Source organism: Branchiostoma floridae, chromosome 8 (assembly GCF_000003815.2).
Source record: "Branchiostoma floridae strain S238N-H82 chromosome 8, Bfl_VNyyK, whole genome shotgun sequence".
In the NCBI taxonomy this organism is placed as follows: Eukaryota; Metazoa; Chordata; class Leptocardii; order Amphioxiformes; family Branchiostomatidae; genus Branchiostoma; species Branchiostoma floridae.
Genome location: NC_049986.1, coordinates 4,941,567 through 4,961,457, shown reverse-complemented (window position 1 = coordinate 4,961,457; position 19,891 = coordinate 4,941,567). Strand labels below are relative to the sequence as shown.

Here is a 19,891-nt window from a genome sequence, read left to right as displayed (position 1 = left end):
AGCAGTGTACTAGAAGAGACGGGACTCTGCACTAGCGGACTTTGTATTAGGGTCTTATATTTTGGCATGTGGTACAAGATCCCTCTCCGTGAGTGGCCGAGCTGCTTTCTTCTTAGTTTGGTTTTTCTCCTGAGCATGTATGTAAATGTCATGCATGCAACAAACACGGTAGAAAACCTGTCACAGATATACGTACCCAGCTTTACACCTGCATCGACCGCATGTCAGAAACCGGGCACTCCTGCCCACTAACAAGGTAATATTATGGAGCGCCTCCCGCTTCCACTTTGACTGAAATTATATCGCCCTGACCGCAACTTTATACGCCTCCACCTCAAACGAATGTACCCAGTGGACGTAGCCTTACACAAAGAATACATAGCATTTTCCTGTCGCCGGTTCTGAGAGGATTTCAGGGCCGAAAAAGCTAAACCGAAGTCATACGGTATCCTCAGCTTAATAGCGGCAGCGGCGATGTTTTTGCAACTCGCGCCGTTTTTGACCAAGGTTTTGAAATCGAACCCGAGATCGAACAGGGGGCTTATGGTGTTCGGCTGGAAGGGTCCATTGATCATAAACATATTCCTTTTTGTGCAGCCGGTGTGAACTTTGACCTGACCACATGAGTTGATGTCACTGGGTAGTTTGTGGTTTATCAGATTGACTGATATGGAGTCGGATTTTGTAAGAGAGAAGACGGGAAGTCAATGTAAAGTGTGTTGACTGCAGGTGAGAGGCCATCCAGGTCCATATGCCCGCAGAAAAAGTGCAAGTTTGAGCGATGAGAGAATACTCCAGAAAGCAGCAGGGTAGCTCTCACATTGAGGAGAAGTTACGAAGTCTCCGGCGGGACAGCAAAGTCCCCGACCTTGTGCGAGCGGTCTGGTCAGACAGCAACTCTGAAGACACGGATGAGACAGTCAAGATCACTCAACTTGAAGAAATTGTAATTTGTATGAGTGAACCGCTGAAGGCAAACCAGCTTTGCATCCATACAAGAAGCCTTTTCACATAGGTCAAAACGAATGAGCTGCCACAGGAATTCTAGGTTACTGTAAATGCATTTAAGTTCGCGGGGATTTGATTTCGCGTTAGCGGGAAAAATGACTTTTCGCGGTCACCGTTTTAAGTTCGAGGTAGTACCATGCACTGTAGTCTCTTTCTGCCTTGGAGAAATGTTTGCGGTGGTTTTAAGTTCGTGGTGAAGCGGCCACGGCGAAAACCGCGACCATTAAACCACCGCAAAAGTTTCTGCACTTACAGTATCTTAACGAGCTAAGGCCCCAAAATTGTAAACAGTCCTGGTCTCAACCATTGTTTCATTTACATAACAATGTTCAGACAGGTTTTGTTTTCAATCAGGGCCTTACCCTAAATATTACCTAGTAGAATTCCTGATGCCACACATGTGTTCTAATCTCTGTGAATTAGGTTTTTTTTAAAATATAGTATTATGTCAACTCCAATGGTTTTTATGTCGCTATGTAAAATTTCCCCTGTCCTGTAAAAGTACCTTTCACAGTCATCAAGCATGAGCAAAATGATTCCTACTTGAAGATCATCTCCATTCAGACTTACCGTGATGTCTGATGATGATAGTTCTGTCAGCAGTAAAGTTAGTGGTTCCAGTGCAACCATGGACTGAGCCTCTGGGCTGTTTCATCTCAGATCTCAGCGGAACCGCTACTTCCGGGTCACAATATGACGCAACGGCTGTTTGGAAAAAACTGGAGGGGTGTTGAAATAGGGAAGTTAGAAATTGAGAAAAGGTAGTGACATATAAAGTAACTTAAACAGAGTTAACAGTTTTAGAAGTTATAACGTTAGACAAGAGAATAAAGCTGTTGGATAGGGAAAGTTGAAATTTAAAAGAAACATGGCCAAGAAGTTTAACCCCCTCCAGATTTGCTTTAGAATAGCCCAATATGCAAGACCAGGTACTAGTAGGCTACCTTAGGGCATATCCGTCCGTCCGTACATGTAACTCATTTCTAAATAATCATTTAAACTAATATGCTATTATGTCTAACATTATAAGAAAATACTTGCAGATTTTGTTTCATATATCCTTTTAAAAATATATGTCAAAGGTGAAAGGTCGTGCCTCTTAGCGCGGGAAACAGGTTTGTGCTTGCCCGCCAGAACACTTCAGTCGGCAGTCTGGACCTAACGTTAACGTTATATCATATCGCCACGCAGTTGGACGTCCTCTGTTGCCGTTTTGAAATGTCTGAGAGTGAGTTTGATAATTTGTACTTTGTTACTGTAGTCATTTTCATTGTAAATACTGTTTAGACGTCGAGGAACGTGACGGTAGGTTCTTCCCATGGCGCTTTTGCCTGTCCCGTTAACGTTAACTATAGGACTGAAAAGTTTTGACCTTGTTGTCTTTGAAATTTGCATTATGCATCGTTGTCGAAGCCTACTTAAAAATGTGTGATGAGCACCCTGGTGTCTGAAGTATGCATACCCTCGGAATTAACATGCATTGGCATAATACCGGTAGTAAGACTTATACCGGTAGATTAAAATACTGGAACTTAAAGAGATCTACACATGCAACAATAGTTATTTCTGAGCTGTGCACACTTCAGACATCTAGGTGTCCAATACACCATTTACAAAGCATCGATAACAATGCATTCGAAGACAACAAGGCCAAAAGTTTTCAGTATACTTTTTTTTAAATTTCGGGGTAGGCAGCTCGTCGTGGGACGAACACACTGTCACATTCATTGCCAAATTTATATAGATCATAATTACACATGCTCACGGCACAAGACGAACATGATTCAACAACAATCTTGAATTTCTGTTGGTGACCTACGACTCATGTAAAAGTGTGAAGAACCGTTGCATAATAGCCCGGATCTACGACTGAATGGGCAAAATTGAACGTACGCAGCCATTTTCCCGCCATTTTTATATCTATGCTAGCAGTGAAGTGTTACGTCATAGCGGTTGTGACGGACAGAAGTTAAATGAAAATTCTTGACAGTATACGTCCGTTTTCTCATGACACTTTGTATGCTCATGCAGGTTTATGTTTTATGCATTTTACTGACAGAAAAGGAAGGAACATCAGAGGATGTATAAATGTACATAGCGGCAGTTAATTGTGCCGTGTTTCTTCCTACCGGTATTTTGTACCCCCCCCCAACCACGCGCCCGTTCGCCGTGTAATTCCGCGGCGTGTTACAATTACAATATTACGCTTTTAGCAGGACAAGAGTGGCAGAAAAGTTACACAGAAGAAGTGGCAAGGGTAACCTATAACAGCAACATGTAATTGGAGAAAATGATGCGTTGACAATATTTGTCAAATCAGTATGGCTAGAGAAATCGTCGTAAACGTACCGGTATTATGATAATAGATGTTACTGTTGCTGCACAGATGGAGCTCCGAAAATTTATCGTTTATGGCATTTGGCGTTATCATATATTATGATTACTGGCGGTATTATGCAAATGCATGTTATTTGCTCCGGAGCAAATTATTATATCGGTCTTTCTAGTTACTCAATCTTTCTACATGTATTTACTAAAGGGCTTTTTATTTGTTTCCAGATAAATTGAAAAGAGTTGCATTCCAGGGACTGGCCCCTGTGGACACCGAATGCACCAGACTGCTGGGCAAGGTAAACATTCATATACGATAACTTGTTATAGTCATACTGACATACAGAAATGCCTGAAATCAGTTAACAGTTGTATTTTGAATACAAATTAAGTTCTGCTTGGTATGAAAATCATCTTAGACTTCTAATGTGTATTGTAAGTCAGCCTACATACTACAAACTATTAAATATCAATTCACCAATTCATTGTTAGCCTCTTCCAAAATTACTGCCTCTTTCTGATGATTGAGGGGAAACTACATTGTATAATGTAGCTACGTTAGCTACTGTAAGATATTTGTTCAGGTATAATAGACAGGGCTCGAAATACCACATGCATATGCAAGTTTGTGCAAGTAAAATTGGTGTGGTGCAAGTAAGTTTAGACCAAACTTGCACCAGTGCAAGTTACTTTTGTCCTCTAATACCTGACATTAGAAAAAGCTTACACACACCGAGAATATTGTCTGTCATTGAAAGGTAAAAGAAAATAACACTGAATAAAAAAAAGCCTAAATTTGTTATTTCTAAATTTGGTTAGACATCCAGGTAAACTATTTTTTTAAACAAATCCATCTCTACAATGCTAATGATTCCTAAGGTGCTGTCTTACCTTGATTTGCATATGAGTTACATTTGCATACTAAATATGTTCAACTGGTTTTTCCAGTTATATGTATTGTATTGAGTTGTTCTACCACTTCATTCTGGAGATGCTTAAGACTAGTTACTGTGATGGATGTCACTTGAAGAGTCCAGAAGAAATCTATGGATCTTATCGAGTTGTAGACATTGAATTGTCTTTAATTGAGGCTAAATTCACAGTTTTTATGAAACAGTTTATACAATTTCAAACCAAAAACTAGAGTTCCTCGAACACATATCTTCGCCAAATAAACAATTTCTATGGAAGATAGTTCTTTTTGAATGATTAATGTGTATAAGTCCATATGTTATCTAGTCACATCATGTAGTGGTTGGTTGGATTATGAACATTGTGAGTAGATTAGTCTATTCTGTCGGTGTACATAATGCAGCAAATGTTTTGGCGATGTGAATGAATGTCTTTGCATAATCAGAACAATTTGTACAGGTATGAGGTTACTGTTCTATTTTGTGTTGTCATAATTACTTTCGGAGAGCTGGTTATGTTTTGGGTAGCGTTTGTATGTATGTATGTATGTATGTATGTATGTATGTAGAAACCAGCAAATTGAAGACCGGCTGAATGGATTGAAGTGATATTTGGTATGTGGGTAGGTCTTGGAAACCTGGAAACCACAGAAAGTCACGCCGATAATTGCATTCGTCACTCACCAAACCCCGGCCACTGTAACAGTTGTTCCTTCCAATTTACGGAACTTTTTAACTCACCAAGGGTCATCTAAGGGCCATATGTAAGGATTGCTACGACCCCCGCCTTGGTGAACGTTTGTTTCAATCTCATGAAAATAGAAAGTAAAGCTTTGCAGTCGCGAGTTAAGTCAGAGGTATTTTACAGAGTCCAAGGTTATGATTTCTGCGACTGTCCGATGACAGCCGCCTGTCACCTTTGGCGATTTGTATTTCTCGCAATGATGTCAGTTCTTTCTAGCCGACCTTTCCCTTACAACATGACATCTCTGTTAAGAGTTGAGGAATGCGTGGATAATTGACGGTGACCCTTTTGACCTAAGTGCTGTTCTTCAACATGTTGGGTTTGTCTTGTCCCAGCACTTGGACACTTGTTGTTTTAACCTAGTTCACAGATGTAAGTACTATGTGTTACAAGCCGTCATTGTTCAATTCTGTTATATTACTGACTTTACATAGTACTTATTCGTTTGTTTAGACCCATGTAGTGTTACTGGCACATGGAACACCAAGTTTCCTTGCAGTCCATCATAAGAAAATACACCTGAAGTGTCTCGTAGATATTAGCTCTACATCTTTATATCAAGTGATATTCGTCAAGTTCCCTCTACTACATTTTTACCGTTCCCATGATATAGTGTTGCTTTTATTGTTGATCTGTATATAGATATAAGCAACACTTGTATATAGATATGTTGTATTTCAACTGCTATGAATCCTTTGCTGTGTGCCGTCGTATTGACATCAATTCAGCAGGCTATTTAATTGCTTAATTTTATAGATACGTGTTGGACACGGTCAGGCTTTGTATTTTGCTAACATGAACCATGACCATTTATAGGCATTTTTCAGCCAGTAGTCTCTACCAGACTCCATCCTGGCGGAATAGTACACGGATGACCTAGTAACATCCCTGGTCAATCAGAATTTCATGCTTCCAAGACAACGTCTGTTTATCAGGGAGCCCCTGCTTCCACTGGCTCCTTTGACCTACTTCCTCTCTATTTTTAGACATCTATGGGTCGATTCAAGTCCTTTCAGGTGACTCCGTCACAAGTATTTTTCAACCGTTATAGAAGTTTCCCTAAGTAATTATATTAAATACAGAGTGATTTATATAATTTGCATCTCATTATGTTGATAATCATCCAAAGTACCTACCTACCAAAAACAAAAAATATCCATCAATCCCCTCAGGAGTTATCCATCTAAAAAGTTACGAAATATAACACCCACTGCAATTCCAAACAAGCTGCTAGGGGGCCCAAAATTAGACCATTGACTCCTAGTACCAACAGCTATCCACCAGTAAAAAATCACGAACCTGGCACTTCTGGAAAATTTAGGCGCAAACTTTGATGCTCACTTGCAGTACCAAAACAATTTGCCAGGAGGCCCATTATCGAACTTGACCTTCCTTTCTGTGTCCCCTACCTATCAACCAAATATCATTAACATCCATCAAGAACATCTCGAGTTATCTTGCTTACAGACAAACGCACTTACATACAAAGCCAGCTACAGCACCATAGGTAAAAGGTAGCTAAACCATTCTCGCACATGGCAATCCTTTCCACAGCCGCTACAGACCTGCCAAATATCGTGGAAATCGCCCAGCTACATTTTGACTTATGCCTCCCGAAAAAACACCAAAAAAAATACCAAGCTCGCTAATGTACCATAGGAAAACGCCAGGTAACCCATTTTCGAACTAGGCATGCCTTTAAACAACCGCTACACACCTGCAAAAAATAAAAAAGTTCCATCCACAATTTCTCGAGTTATATCCTGTTGACCTACATACAGACCCAAGTCGGCAAAAACATAAGCTTCTTGGCGAAGCTAATAAAATACGCTACGGAAAAACAAATATCCAAACATGTGGTCTTTACCGGTATGTATCCCCATTTACTACTAGTCACGTACATTTGCAAATTTTCAGAAGAGGAGATAAGGGTTTAACAGTTCACTATTTTGGGTTGTGCAAGTAAGTTTCTTTTGGTGCAAGTTACCTTTGGCTTAACTTGCACAGGTGCAAGTTGACTAAAAAGTGTATTTCGAGCCCTGATAGATGTATACTGTATTGTAGGCTGTACTACCCTGGTGATTGTTTTGTGTTGTCCTCAGGCCCAGGTATACTGTGAAGGGAACACTGTTTGGGATGCCATGCTGAACCAGGTAAGGGCTTTTGTTAGCCCTTCTTGTTATGTTAATTACGATATTAAGTCTTATTCTCTACACCTATGTTGTACTTTGTGTAACAGCCGTTGCCATACATTGTACCATGTACAAATGCCGAGCAATAAAGTTCATCACTCATTTAACAAATTAGATCAGGGGAGTTTTAGTTGTACCTGGGAGAGGACATCAGCAACCTATTCCTGATGGAGGAATCTGGATAGCCTTAATTCAGATACAGCTGTTAGCTTTGTTAAGCCCTTCCTTTGAGTCCAAAAATGCCATGATACCAGGAACAACAACATTTAAGGGATTGAATACTAAAGTCCATTCATTATGAGGGAATACTCAGCCAAGCAGGCTTTTAGCCAGGCATGCGTCAACGGGTCATCTGGACGCACTTTTCTTAGAATAACAAGAAATTTGATGCCCCTGGACGCCCTTAAACTGGGGAGAAAACTGACTAGCATGAAATTCTGATTGACCAGGGATGCTACCACCAGGTCATCTGTGGTCACAGTCTTCTACTGTGACCTCTGGAACAGTATTTTTGCCTCTTGGGATACCTTAGAATGCACTATTTTAACTTAAAATCATGAAAAACTCCATGCACCATGAAAGGTGGATGTCCCTGGACCCCCCAACAATACTAGTAGTCACTTACCGCGACTCACCAATAAGTTTGGACTCCCTATTATAAAATCCTAGCTAAAAGCCTGCAGCCAAGGATGAGGCCTTGGTCTTTTTAGTGTTACACTGTACAGTAGTCTACTGTCTTCCAATGGTCAGGTCAAATTATTAAGTCAGTTTAAGAATCTCTGATTCCACTGAATATGTTTCTGAAAAATCTAAATTATTATTGATATTACAATCAAATAAGTAATCAATTTGTGTTTCCATCCAGACAAACTTGCAGTTTAACAACAACAAGTACTACCTACTACAACTCCTGCAGGAGACCCGCACCAAGAAGTTTTATGTGTGGTTAAGGTGGGGAAGAGGTGAGTACTCAGTCATCTACTGAGGTACAGTTCTACTGTATGTGTGATCATGATTAGTAGTACTACTGATGTACGCATGGTTCAGGTGAGTACTGCATCTACTGATGAACAGTTTTATGTGTGGTCCAAGTGAGTACTTCATCTACTGATGTACAATTTTATGTGTGGTCAGGTGAGTACTGCATCTACTGATGTACAGTTTTATGTTTGGTTCAGGTGAGTACTGCATCTACTGATGTACAGTTTTATGTGTGGTCAGGTGAGTACTGCATCTACTGATGTACAGTTTTATGTGTGGTTCAGGTGAGTACTGCATCTACTGATGTACAGTTTTATGTGTGGTTCAGGTGAATATATCACCTACTGATGTACAGTTTTATGTGTGGTTCAGGTGAGTACTGCATCTACTGATGTACAGTTTTATGTGTGGTCAGGTGAGTACTGCATCTACTGATGTACAGTTTTATGTGTGGTTCAGGTGATTATATCACCTACTGATGAACAGTTTTATGTGTGGTTCAGGTGAGTACTGCATCTACTGATGAACAGTTTTATGTGTGGTCAGGGGAGTACTGCATCTACTGATGTACAGTTTTATGTGTGGTTCAGGTGAGTACTGCATCTACTGATGTACAGTTTTATGTGTGGTTCAGGTGATTATATCACCTACTGATGTTCAGGTGATTATATCACCTACTGATGTACAGTTTTATGTGTGGTCAGGTGAGTACTGCATCTACTGATGTACAGTTTTATGTGTGGTTCAGGTGAGTATTGCATCTACTGATGTACAGTTTTATGTGTGGTTCAGGTGATTATATCACCTACTGATGTTCAGGTGATTATATCACCTACTGATGTACAGTTTTATGTGTGGTCAGGTGAGTACTGCATCTACTGATGTACAGTTTTATGTGTGGTTCAGGTGAGTACTACTACTGATGTACAGTTTTATGTGTGGTTCAGGTGAGTTACTAGCCTGGGTACCATCCGGATAGTAGTTCGCTCCTATGTTCGCTTCTGCTATCCGTCTGGAGACGTGCGCATTCAAACCGTTTGGTGCTAACATCAGTTGATAAGCGAATCAAGGAATAGGTTCTAGAGCGCTCGTTCGATGACCACAGGTCCTCCCGCAGACGGAGAGCTTGTCCGGTGTTGGAACGCCTGTTCGGACGATCGCTTGAAACCATTCCATAATTCGCTCATATGTGGGAACCAATCAGCGCCTGCTTCCAGAATTTGGACGATTCCAGACGTTTAGATGGTCCGCATTCCCAGACGGAAACACAGAGAAGCGACTGTATATAGTGTATAATGAATGTCAGAGCTAGAAGCGACTGTATATAGTAAATAATGAACGCCAGAGCGAACTACTTTCCGGATGGTACCCAGGCTAGGTGAGTACTGCATCTACTGATGTACAGTTTTATGTGTGGTTCAGGGGATTATATCACCTACTGATGTACAGTTTTATGTGTGGTTCAGGTGAATATATCACCTACTGATGGTTTTTTGTGCTTCAGATGTTGTGCATGTATACTAGTTAGTAAACAGTGATTAATTTGAATTCTTATCTTGTCACAGTTGGGAAAAAAGGACAGAACAACTTGATAGAGTATGGATTCAACTTGGATGAAGCCAAGGAAATGTTCACCAAAAAGTAAGTCTGAGTAGTGTATATAGTATACATGTAGCATGTTAGCGACCCTACCTCAGGACCAAGAGGCAGTTGCCGCTCACCTGACATACTGGAAAGGGTTGCAGACAACAGTCTTAGAACATGACGTTAATAAGCTGATGTCCACTTTACTGTGTACTTGTCAAAATGAGGAACAATTAAAAATTCTTGGTACAATGAATGTGTATATATACTAAGTACTGTACATTGTGTCTGTGTATCAGCCCATCTGTTCATTGACTTCATTGTTATGGGCTCTTGCTTATTACTAAATGCGCAAACTTATGAGAAACAAGAACTTTGCCTTACAATTGATTTTTTTCTTGCGCAGATTTTTCGACAAGACAAAGAATGAATGGGCAAATCGTAAGAAGTTCTGCAAAGTTGCTGGGAAGTACGATCTTCTGCAGATGGACTACAGCCCAAAGGTTATTGAGATCTTTGATTAATTTGTCCCACTCAATCTACAGTAAGCAATAACTACTACATGTACATGTACGTCTACCACCACTACTACTACCAGTCAGTTTATACAGTACAGACTATGACCGAAACAATAACAAAAATACAAGACACTCAGAAATATACTTTCCAGACAGTAAGCACCAAGAAACTTCAAAGACTATTTTATGTTTGTCAGATTTTTGGCTTGTCATTTACATGTATGCATTGTGCAGTAAGCAGTAGTACTGTAAGTGGAGAAACTTTCACGGTGGTTTAATGTTCGCGGTTTTCGCGGTGGCCGTTTTACCGCGAACTTGAAACCACCGCGAACATTTTTCCACGGCAGTAAGAGACAACATAGCATGGTGCTACCGCGAATTTAAAATCACCGTCAACTTAAATGCATTTACAGTACTAAAGGTTTGAGAAAGCTACAGAGCTTTTCAATGGCTCACAGCTACCAAATGCTGTGAGAAGAAGATACATGTGTTGTAGCAATGGACATGTGTCATTATATTGCTGTTTAGAAGCTTGGTTTAAAGACACAATGTAGTGTGACACAATTGCGGTTTTGAAGCTTAATTCAAGCACAATTCATGTTTTAGATTAGGCATAGGAAAAATGTTGTGTTTCCAGCTACCTGACCAATTCTATTGTGCTTGTACAATACCCATGTATATATGTATGATTATGATGTTGTAAAACCAGCTAGTGCTTGATGCATTTCAGTTTTACACTGCATTTTTTCGTATCACTTCGGCTAAAAAATATAAGAATGGGTACCTACTGATCCTAATTTTCTCAGGACCCTAGTCTCTTTGGAGACAGAAGGATACCAACAGCAGCAAACACAGCATTATTTTGCTAGGCATTGCAAAGATGATGTTTTAAAGCTTTTTGAAATGTGTATGTAAATTTAGATGTGGCAGCATTTTTGTTCAGCAAGTCTGCAATACATCATTGTATAATGTTGTGGTACTTGTGAACAGGAAGAGGAGGATGCTGTGGATGCTGGTCCAAAAAAGAAGAAGATTAAACTAGAGTCCAAGCTGAATGAAAGAGTACAGGTGCACTAGATTTTATTTTGTAATGGTTGGGGAATACATATTAGGAATACCATTGTTGAAAATGTTGCCTTTCTAGTGTACATTCCCTTTTTGTTCATGTTCACCAGCTAAATTAAGTTTTTTGTATTATCAAAGGGAAGGAATATCAAATAGCTTTGGAATGGAGGCAAGACTGTATAATTTTATGGTGGTCTCATAGATATATAACTTGTATAATCATATATCCATTTCTTTTCACCTTATTACTATTTAGAAAAGTGCACTTCAAGAACTGTCGTTTTTGTTTTACAGAGCCTTATTGAGCTCATATGCAATATCCAAACCATGGAGGATGCAGTGAAAGAGATGAAGTATGACACCAAGAAAGCACCACTGGGTATGGACTGTCAAGTTGTTTCAGTCCAAGGAAGTGTTATTGTAAATGTTGAAATGTTGGCTGTGATTTTATGTGGGTGGTTATCATGGTGACGCATCAGTGCGAACTCAAAAACACAGCGAAAAGTTTTTTCTGTCTTTTCCCGCCTACCCAATTTTCTGAATATTAACAAGCCAAATTGAATACAGACCCGATCTTTGACCATCGAATACATACATGTATTTATCAAGGAGTGACACCTATCCAGAGGATAGATACAATATTATATCACTGATTGTTGATCAACCCAGCCCTGCCGAAACTGTTCTGTCCATCTGTAGCACCCATGCCCTGAGTCGCTAAGTATGATAGGTGGTTTCCGACTTGTTACAGCGCCAGGGTTTCCATTATTGACAGTAGGTAGGCCATATCAGTATTGCAAACTCAAAACCATAGCAAACCGTCCATTTCTCCTTAGGCCACACCAAATTTATTTGTTGATTGCTTCCTGAATTTTTTTCAGAAAAAATTGGACTGACAGGTCAAAAGAAAAATAAAAATAAATTTTTTTCAAAAGGTCTTGGGAGAAGATATAACGCTTAAATAACACACAAAAAAACAACGGCCTGAGGAGTTTAGTGTTGTTTCCATTTTTTGACACCAAATTTTCTTCGGTTGGCGGGTGATCCGAACGGTGGTCGGGCTGGTACCTTGGGTGATGTGGAATACAGTTTCATATTCTGTATGTATACATTTGCACATGATAAGTACAATGTGAAGGACATGGCTATAGCTTTTGATTCAGTTTTACACATTGCACATTAGACATTTTCAATAATACTTGTGATATTGGCAGTTTATTGAACCTTCCAATATCACTGTTGTGGGTGTCCTTGATTTGATTTAATTTATAGAAACGATGGCAACAAGACAATACCTGTGAGACACACACACAGGCAGCCATTGCTGGAGTCATGACTGACACATAAGATATACGCCTAACATAACATATGAATGTATCATTATATGTCATTGTAGGCAAACTGACCAAGGAACAGATCAAACTGGGATACAAGGCACTAAAACAGATTGAGTCCTGCTTGGATGGGAAGACATCAGGAAGCAAGCTGGTACAGGCCTGCAATGACTTCTACACACGCATTCCGCATGACTTTGGGTAGGAAATACAGGAGATACAGTATATGACCTTTTAATGGCTAGCAGAATGGAAAATATCAGCATTTTACTGTTAACAGTTGGGGTCCTAATGTCATACTTAAATTACCATATCAACCGGATTATTGACCTTTTTTTTGTTGCTTGGACTGGTACTCTCTATGAAGTCAGTAATGGTTTGTCATTTGTAAAAATTATTGAACCTTGTGGGCAGTCATTCCTCAAGGTTTATGTCCAGAAATAGCCCTCCCTCAGGCCTTTGATTCTCAACCTACTAACTTTCCCTATAATTTATACATATTGACTGTTCACATGTCATCTCATAGTTCAATGCTAAACTTTCTCCCAACACAAAAAACATAGATCAAATTTTCAATGACCACTGTTGCTTTCTTCAGGAATTGGACCAGATCCCGAAGAAGGCAACAGTCACTGTGGTCCTTGAAAATTTGATCCGTGAACACCATTGTGGTGGACGCAAGTTTAGCATTGCACTATGACTATGTCTTCTACCAACACAGATAAGGGTCCATGGCCATGAAGTAACATGTCATCTTGTTATTTTCTACCCAGAATGCGCCAGCCTCCTGTTATTCGCACTCATGAAGAGCTGAAAGCCAAGCTCAAATTGCTGGAAGTGAGTAGATGTGATGATGTTGCTATGATAGTGAAATCCCAAATTGTAAAAAAAAATGCGAAGTGAGACCTTAACGAAAACAAATCTAGCATACTGTAAATGCAGAAATGTTCGCGGTGGATTAATGTTCGCGGTTTTCGCGGTGACCACATCACCGCGAACTTAAAACCACCGCGAATATTTTTCTAATATGGTATTAGACTGCAGTCTATGGTGTTACCGCGAAATTAAATCCACCGCGAAAAGTCCTTTTTCCTGCTACCGCGAAATTAAATCCCCGCGAACTTAAGTGCATTTACAGTATTTTCATCACTTTAAAAGCACAAGTGATGAATTTTTTGTAATTCTTACTGTTGGTGATTAAATTTTTAGACTGTGTGTCTAATGTGTAAGAGAAAACATATTTGTCATGTAGGAAACTAATGAAAAGATTTTGTCATGAGAGCAAAATCTTTATTTTCTTGACAGAAAAAAAAATGGATTGAACTAGTCATACATGTACTGCATGTTTGTGTATCATATTCTGCACTAGCAAGTACTCTTTACCAATGCTTGCTGGTCTTCTCTAGGCCCTGGATGACATTGAAGTTGCCATGACCTTACTGAAAGGGAAGACTGATGATGATCAGCACCCTGTTGACAAACAGTACCAGTCCCTGAAGTGTAAGCTGGAGCCAATGGAACACACCCATCCTCACTACAAGGTCAGGCTCCACAAAATGTCTCAAAAATGTGTAATGTTGCAAGAATTGTATAAAATTTGTGTAATTATGTTATTGTGCACTAAATCTCTGTGTCGTACCAAAACAAACTGTTATGGTAGTAATCATAATATAACACTAAAACTTTCTTCCAACACTAAGATGATGTACATGAATCAAAGTTTTAATGACCAACTGTGGCAACTATAATATACAATTACAATGTACCTGAACAACACAAACTAAGGTGTACTATGCAGTGTATGTGGGGCAATAACATGTGTGAGTCTCTGGATACATTGTCCATGCAGTTATGAATAAAATAGATGTGCAGCAATTGTAACTCCTAGGTGTTTACTGTCCCCAAAGACCCTACTTAAAATCTATGATACATGTATCAAGTCTATACTGTTGTATGCCTGTGAGATCTGGGGCAAAGATTTCTCAAATGACAAATGTCCTGTTGAAACAACCCAGAACCGTTTTTATAAAAACATCCTTGGTGTGCACAGGAATTCATGTAATCAAGCATGCAGGGCAGAGCTTGGGATGTTCCCAACAGATGTAGATACAATGTATATCCGTACGTGTAATAAAATACTGGCTAAGAGTAAAACAACTGGACAGTTAGTTCCACACACCCCTTACTGGAGGACGCACGACTCTGTCAGGAATACAATATGAGAAATAGTTAGAAGAAAAACTGGCTGCACCACGTTAAAGAAATAATAGATAATACAGGCTATTCTTTCTTATGGAACACCAACTACCCTACATTAGACAATAAGAACATATGTACATTGCTGAAGAGAAGACTTACTGATATGTATGTTCAAATGTTTTCTCATCAACTGTCCCTAGATAACGGTAAGATAAGATTTAAAAAAAATGGTAAAAATCCGAATACGCGATGGAAAATTATCTATATCATAAAGAGTTTAATGAAAGATCAGCCATATGTAAGATAAGAACAAGCGCACATCCTTTAGAGATAGAAAGGGGCCGCTATAAACAGCTCCCTGTACATGAGAGATTGTGTATATATTGCTCAATGAATGCAGTGGAAAAATGAAACACATTTTATTAGCCAGTGTACCCACTATGAAACCGAAAGAAACATTATTTCAAACAGTTCTCACTGTTTCACCAAGTTTTTACCACCTAAGTGATTACCAAAAGACTATATTTCTACTAAAAGCACAATATCCCACCATCATACAGAACGTGGGACAGTTCATTAACCACTGCTGACAATAGTATCCATAGTATCACGTAGTTGATTAGACACTAGTTTTATGTATTACTCTATTTACTTCTCTTAGTTCTTGAGACTGTATGCAATTAGCCCTTGGGCATGAGTTTGCAAATAAACATTATTATTATTATTATTTACTAGTTTTTAAAGTTATTCTGCTTGTTTTGAGATCGAACAAATTTCTGGCCGCCACATTGGATCGCCAGTGTCAAGAGAGGTTACAATGGCTTGTGCAATCAATGAATACATGCATGTATTTGAGGCTGGCAAATACTTGGTATACATTTTTGATAACGATAGACTTGTACTATGCAGTAAACTATGAATCAAAAGCAATCACCACCTTATTGTCCTATCGTCTGTCAAGCAATAAAACCTAACGATCCAACATGTCGGCCAAAACTTAGTTTGATCTTGAAACGAACGAATAACTTGAAAGGTTAATACTTATAGTAGTAGCTGTGCATTTTTTATTCACAGACTAGACGAGCCTTTGGTATCCAGAGCATCACACAAGGTCATTGCCCCATGTACACTGCAATATTAATAGTCCAGTTTGTGGTTGATTGGTGAAATGTACACACCCACAACAGAGTCAAAGCATTACCTCACACCTTAAGCATCTATATATCACAACAAATAAAGGTTTGGAATGAAGTTTTTAATGTAAGATTGTCATAAGTTAGTAGCTGCAATATGTCAGTCTTTAACATAGTCACTTTTATCATGACTTTGTCTACATATTGGTTTTTACTTTTGTATAGATAGAAGATAGACATGTGTATGTGTGGCAAGGTGCAATTCTCTGTTGCTGGGGTTTTCACTCCATGACTTTCATACCAAAACTGCATTTGCATGACATTGTTCAGATGTACAATGTAAACTGGTTATGATCTACTCGTTTGGTGGCAAAGTTGTGCTAATTACACGGTTCTGCATCAGGACGAGTGTGGAGTTTGTATCCATTTGTGAAAGCTGTGCCCATTGTTTTTTATCAAGATGTGCCCCATGCTAATCAAGTTCAAATCTTCCCAGATTGTGGAACAGTATTTACAGAACACACATGCTAAAACACATGGCCACTACACCATGGAGGTACAGGATGTTTTTGCTGTCCAAAGAGCAGGAGAAGCGGAGGGCTTCAACGATGTTGGGAACAGGTAAACCTGTACTTCTTGTACTTTTTTATTTAGTTTTGTATGGTGATGACTGAAAAGTGAGCCTCAAAAGTATTGCAGCTTTTAACTAGGTTGCAGTCATCTTTGATGAAGTTGGTAATTCACTGGGTATCAATGAAAGTTTTTGTACACAACCAGTAACAATCACCTGCCAACAATTAAGTAGTCCTTTCTTCCCTGGGACAAAACTGATTGTACAAGTCATGTACACACATGTACATGTCAGAATGTTACAACTTCTGAGTGCGAGATGATGTTACATTCAGTGTGCCCTATAAGAAGTGTGCATTGATAGCTATGTGTGGAAATGTACCTTCTATTAATCACCTACGGTATGTTGAATAGAGAATTGTGAATCTTAACATACTGGTAGCCTAATAGATATTGACTGCAGAATGTACATGCATGTAACTGTAGTCCATTGTTGCTATAGATTGTTTTGTTTTTCATCATGTTGCTTGCAGAATGTTGCTGTGGCATGGGTCCAGACTGACCAACTGGATGGGCATCCTGAGCCAGGGTCTGCGAATAGCACCTCCTGAAGCTCCCGTCACTGGGTACATGGTATGTACAAGGGAACTGAAAGTGTGGAAAATGGAACAAATTCAGTTGAACTAGTCTTGCATAACATTATAAATTAGGATATGATATAGAAATTTCCCCTAAAGTTTGGCCTGTTTTAGCCCCCAACAAGGCCAGAAGGAAGGACTAAATAGAACATGATGATTGGGTTTTTATTGATTCTAACATTCAAAATGACAGTCTAGCAGTTAACTAGATGTACATGTAGTTAAATGAATTGCACCGTTCATGTAACAAAGCAGTACAGTCAAACCTGTATTAGCGGCCACCTTTGCATAACGGCCACCTGCCTATATAGTGGCCACTTTTTGTCGGTCCCTTGGATTCGTAATGATTAAGAAATAGGCTTAGCGGCCACCTGTCCAACGCGGCCACGGCCACACGATTTCCGGTCCCGCAGGTACAAAAACACTGCCGATTACGGCCACGCAGACCGCTGATCTATGTTTCGGCACGCGTTCGGCCATATACAGCGGCCGTATCGTCACCCTACGCCGGATTGAAAACCTCTTTGACTTATTTTCAAAACAAAACTTCATAAACTGGCGCTACCCATACCTGCTTACAAACGAGGTCATATAAGGTCAATAGACGACACCAATATTACGGAGGTAAATTGTGTTAAAGTTACGTTCTAATACACTATAGCTTAGGTTAATTTACATCACAAAAATTTCTAGATAAATTGTTACAAAGACAAAATTATATGAACTTCAGACTATGGTGGATTGTATTCTTACATTTATTAAGAGATAAGTCTAAAATGACGTGACTTTTCTTGTGAGTACCAAATTAGCATAATGGGCAAATCTGACGTGTGAACGCGAGCGGGAACACACGGACGGCGAAGTATCAAAGGATACAAGACGAAAGATCAAAGAAATATGACGATACCGGTCTCTTCAGACAATATCAACTGTAGAACATTTAATACTTTTTATAGCTTTTGTTTTCTTAATACATATAGTGTAAAAATCATTGCAGTACATGTACAGTACTGTATTGTGTGAATAAAGATCAGTGGGTACTAGAACCATGTGTAACTTATTGCTTGTGGTCAATTAATTAGCATATTCTCTATAGTGGCCACCTCTCTATAGTGGCCAATTTTGACCAGTCCCTTGAGTGGCCGCTATAGACAGGTTTGACTGTACTCGGACTGAATCACTAACAGACGTCTTAGACAAATACAGCTCTAAAATATATCATATCTACAATTCGTTAAAACTACTATAGCTATATATGATGATAGCACTTTTTGTTTAAAAGTGGTGCTTAACTGCGACATTACCAATAAAAATATCAACTTCCATTTGTTATTACATCCATCAGTGCTATCATGATACATCTATCTTTCTTTCCCTTTAGAATGGGAATGTCTAACGATGGAATAAAAAACTAGAGTTCAACGAACCCATCTCTTCGCCAAATAATCATGCCTTTATTTAAGACTTTAAGGTCTTATTGTTCCTCACAAGCACACAAACATTACCAAAACCAGACTGTGACCTGACAGATGACCTGGTAGCATCCCTGGTCAATCAGAATTTCATGCTTGTCAATTTAGACTTTGTCCCCAGTGTAAGGGCGTCCTCCAGCAAACCATCTGTATAACAGCTGTGTCCATAGATATAGGTCAAAATGAGATATATAGAGCACAGTTTATTTCTGTTAATAAGTCTTGCTGCAGTACCTTAGGAAGCCGCTAGGGGGCCCACTATCATAATTTATCTTCGTTTTCCTGACCCCTACCCACCTACCAAATATCATCAGGATTTTTTCAAGGCTTCTCGAGTTATGCATTCCACAAACAAAAGGACGCACACACTCGGCCTGCTACCGTCCTAACGGAAAATGCTACGTCAACTATTTTCGAACACAACCTTCCTTTCTGCAGCCGCTACTTAAATACTAAATATCATGAAAATCCATACACAGCTTCTTGAGTTATATGCTGTTGGCATGGATTTATGAACTTTCCTCATTAATTATGCAAATAAGCTACTAATTTGCATAATTAGTATTACATTGTATAAGTCATCACTCATTCTATCTACATACCGAAAATCCTGATGATCTGTTTACACGTTCTCAAGTTATCCTCGTCCAAAGTTTGAACGGAAATCGGTGCCTGCAGTTCCCAAAAAGCCGATAGGGGGTCCAAACTCACAGCACTTACTCTCTGTTTCAAGGGCTATCTACCACTCAAAAATCATGACCACAGCATGTCCAGAACACGAAGTGCCAAAATTAAAAGTTTTGCTGCAGTACCTTAGGCAGCCACTAGGGTGCCCATTATCGAACTTGACCTTCGTTTTCCTAACCCCAATCCACCTAACAAATATAATCAGGATCCATTCAAGGGTTCTCGAGTTATCTTGCTTACAGACAAACGCACTTACATACAAATCCCGCTACAGCACCATAGGTAAGAGCCAGGTAAACCATTTTCGCACTTGACCTTCCTCTCCAAAACCGCTACACACCTACCAAGTTTCGTGAAAATCGCCCAGCTAGATTTTGACTTATGCTGCCAAAAACAAACCGCAAAAAACATACCAAGCTCGCTGCAGTACCGTAGGAAAACGCCAGGTAAACCGTTTTCAAACTTGGCATTCCTTTCGACAACTGCTACACACCTACCAAAAATCACAAAGTTCCATCCACAA

The 19,891-nt window shown here is 39.4% G+C and overlaps 2 protein-coding genes across 2 annotated transcripts in view; one reads left to right on the top strand and one right to left on the bottom strand.

The window, feature by feature from the left end:
- Nucleotides 1-1,860, bottom strand: part of LOC118420603 (EVI5-like protein) — a 39,297-nt gene extending 37,437 nt beyond the window's left edge. Inside the window, exon 1 of the mRNA XM_035827443.1 lies at nucleotides 1,579-1,860. The gene's annotated coding sequence lies outside the window, so the exon portion shown is untranslated. The remainder of the gene's footprint in view (nucleotides 1-1,578) is intronic.
- A 95-nt stretch (nucleotides 1,861-1,955) lies between these two features.
- Nucleotides 1,956-19,891, top strand: part of LOC118420604 (poly [ADP-ribose] polymerase 2-like) — a 20,854-nt gene continuing 2,918 nt past the window's right edge. Inside the window, exons 1-13 of the mRNA XM_035827446.1 lie at nucleotides 1,956-2,236; nucleotides 3,568-3,638; nucleotides 7,098-7,148; nucleotides 8,053-8,149; nucleotides 9,734-9,809; nucleotides 10,159-10,255; nucleotides 11,261-11,338; nucleotides 11,630-11,714; nucleotides 12,732-12,870; nucleotides 13,443-13,506; nucleotides 14,076-14,210; nucleotides 16,498-16,622; nucleotides 17,105-17,204. Of these exons, the coding sequence (XP_035683339.1) occupies nucleotides 2,227-2,236; nucleotides 3,568-3,638; nucleotides 7,098-7,148; nucleotides 8,053-8,149; nucleotides 9,734-9,809; nucleotides 10,159-10,255; nucleotides 11,261-11,338; nucleotides 11,630-11,714; nucleotides 12,732-12,870; nucleotides 13,443-13,506; nucleotides 14,076-14,210; nucleotides 16,498-16,622; nucleotides 17,105-17,204 (1,128 nt within the window). The 5' untranslated portion in view covers nucleotides 1,956-2,226. The remainder of the gene's footprint in view (nucleotides 2,237-3,567; nucleotides 3,639-7,097; nucleotides 7,149-8,052; nucleotides 8,150-9,733; nucleotides 9,810-10,158; nucleotides 10,256-11,260; nucleotides 11,339-11,629; nucleotides 11,715-12,731; nucleotides 12,871-13,442; nucleotides 13,507-14,075; nucleotides 14,211-16,497; nucleotides 16,623-17,104; nucleotides 17,205-19,891) is intronic.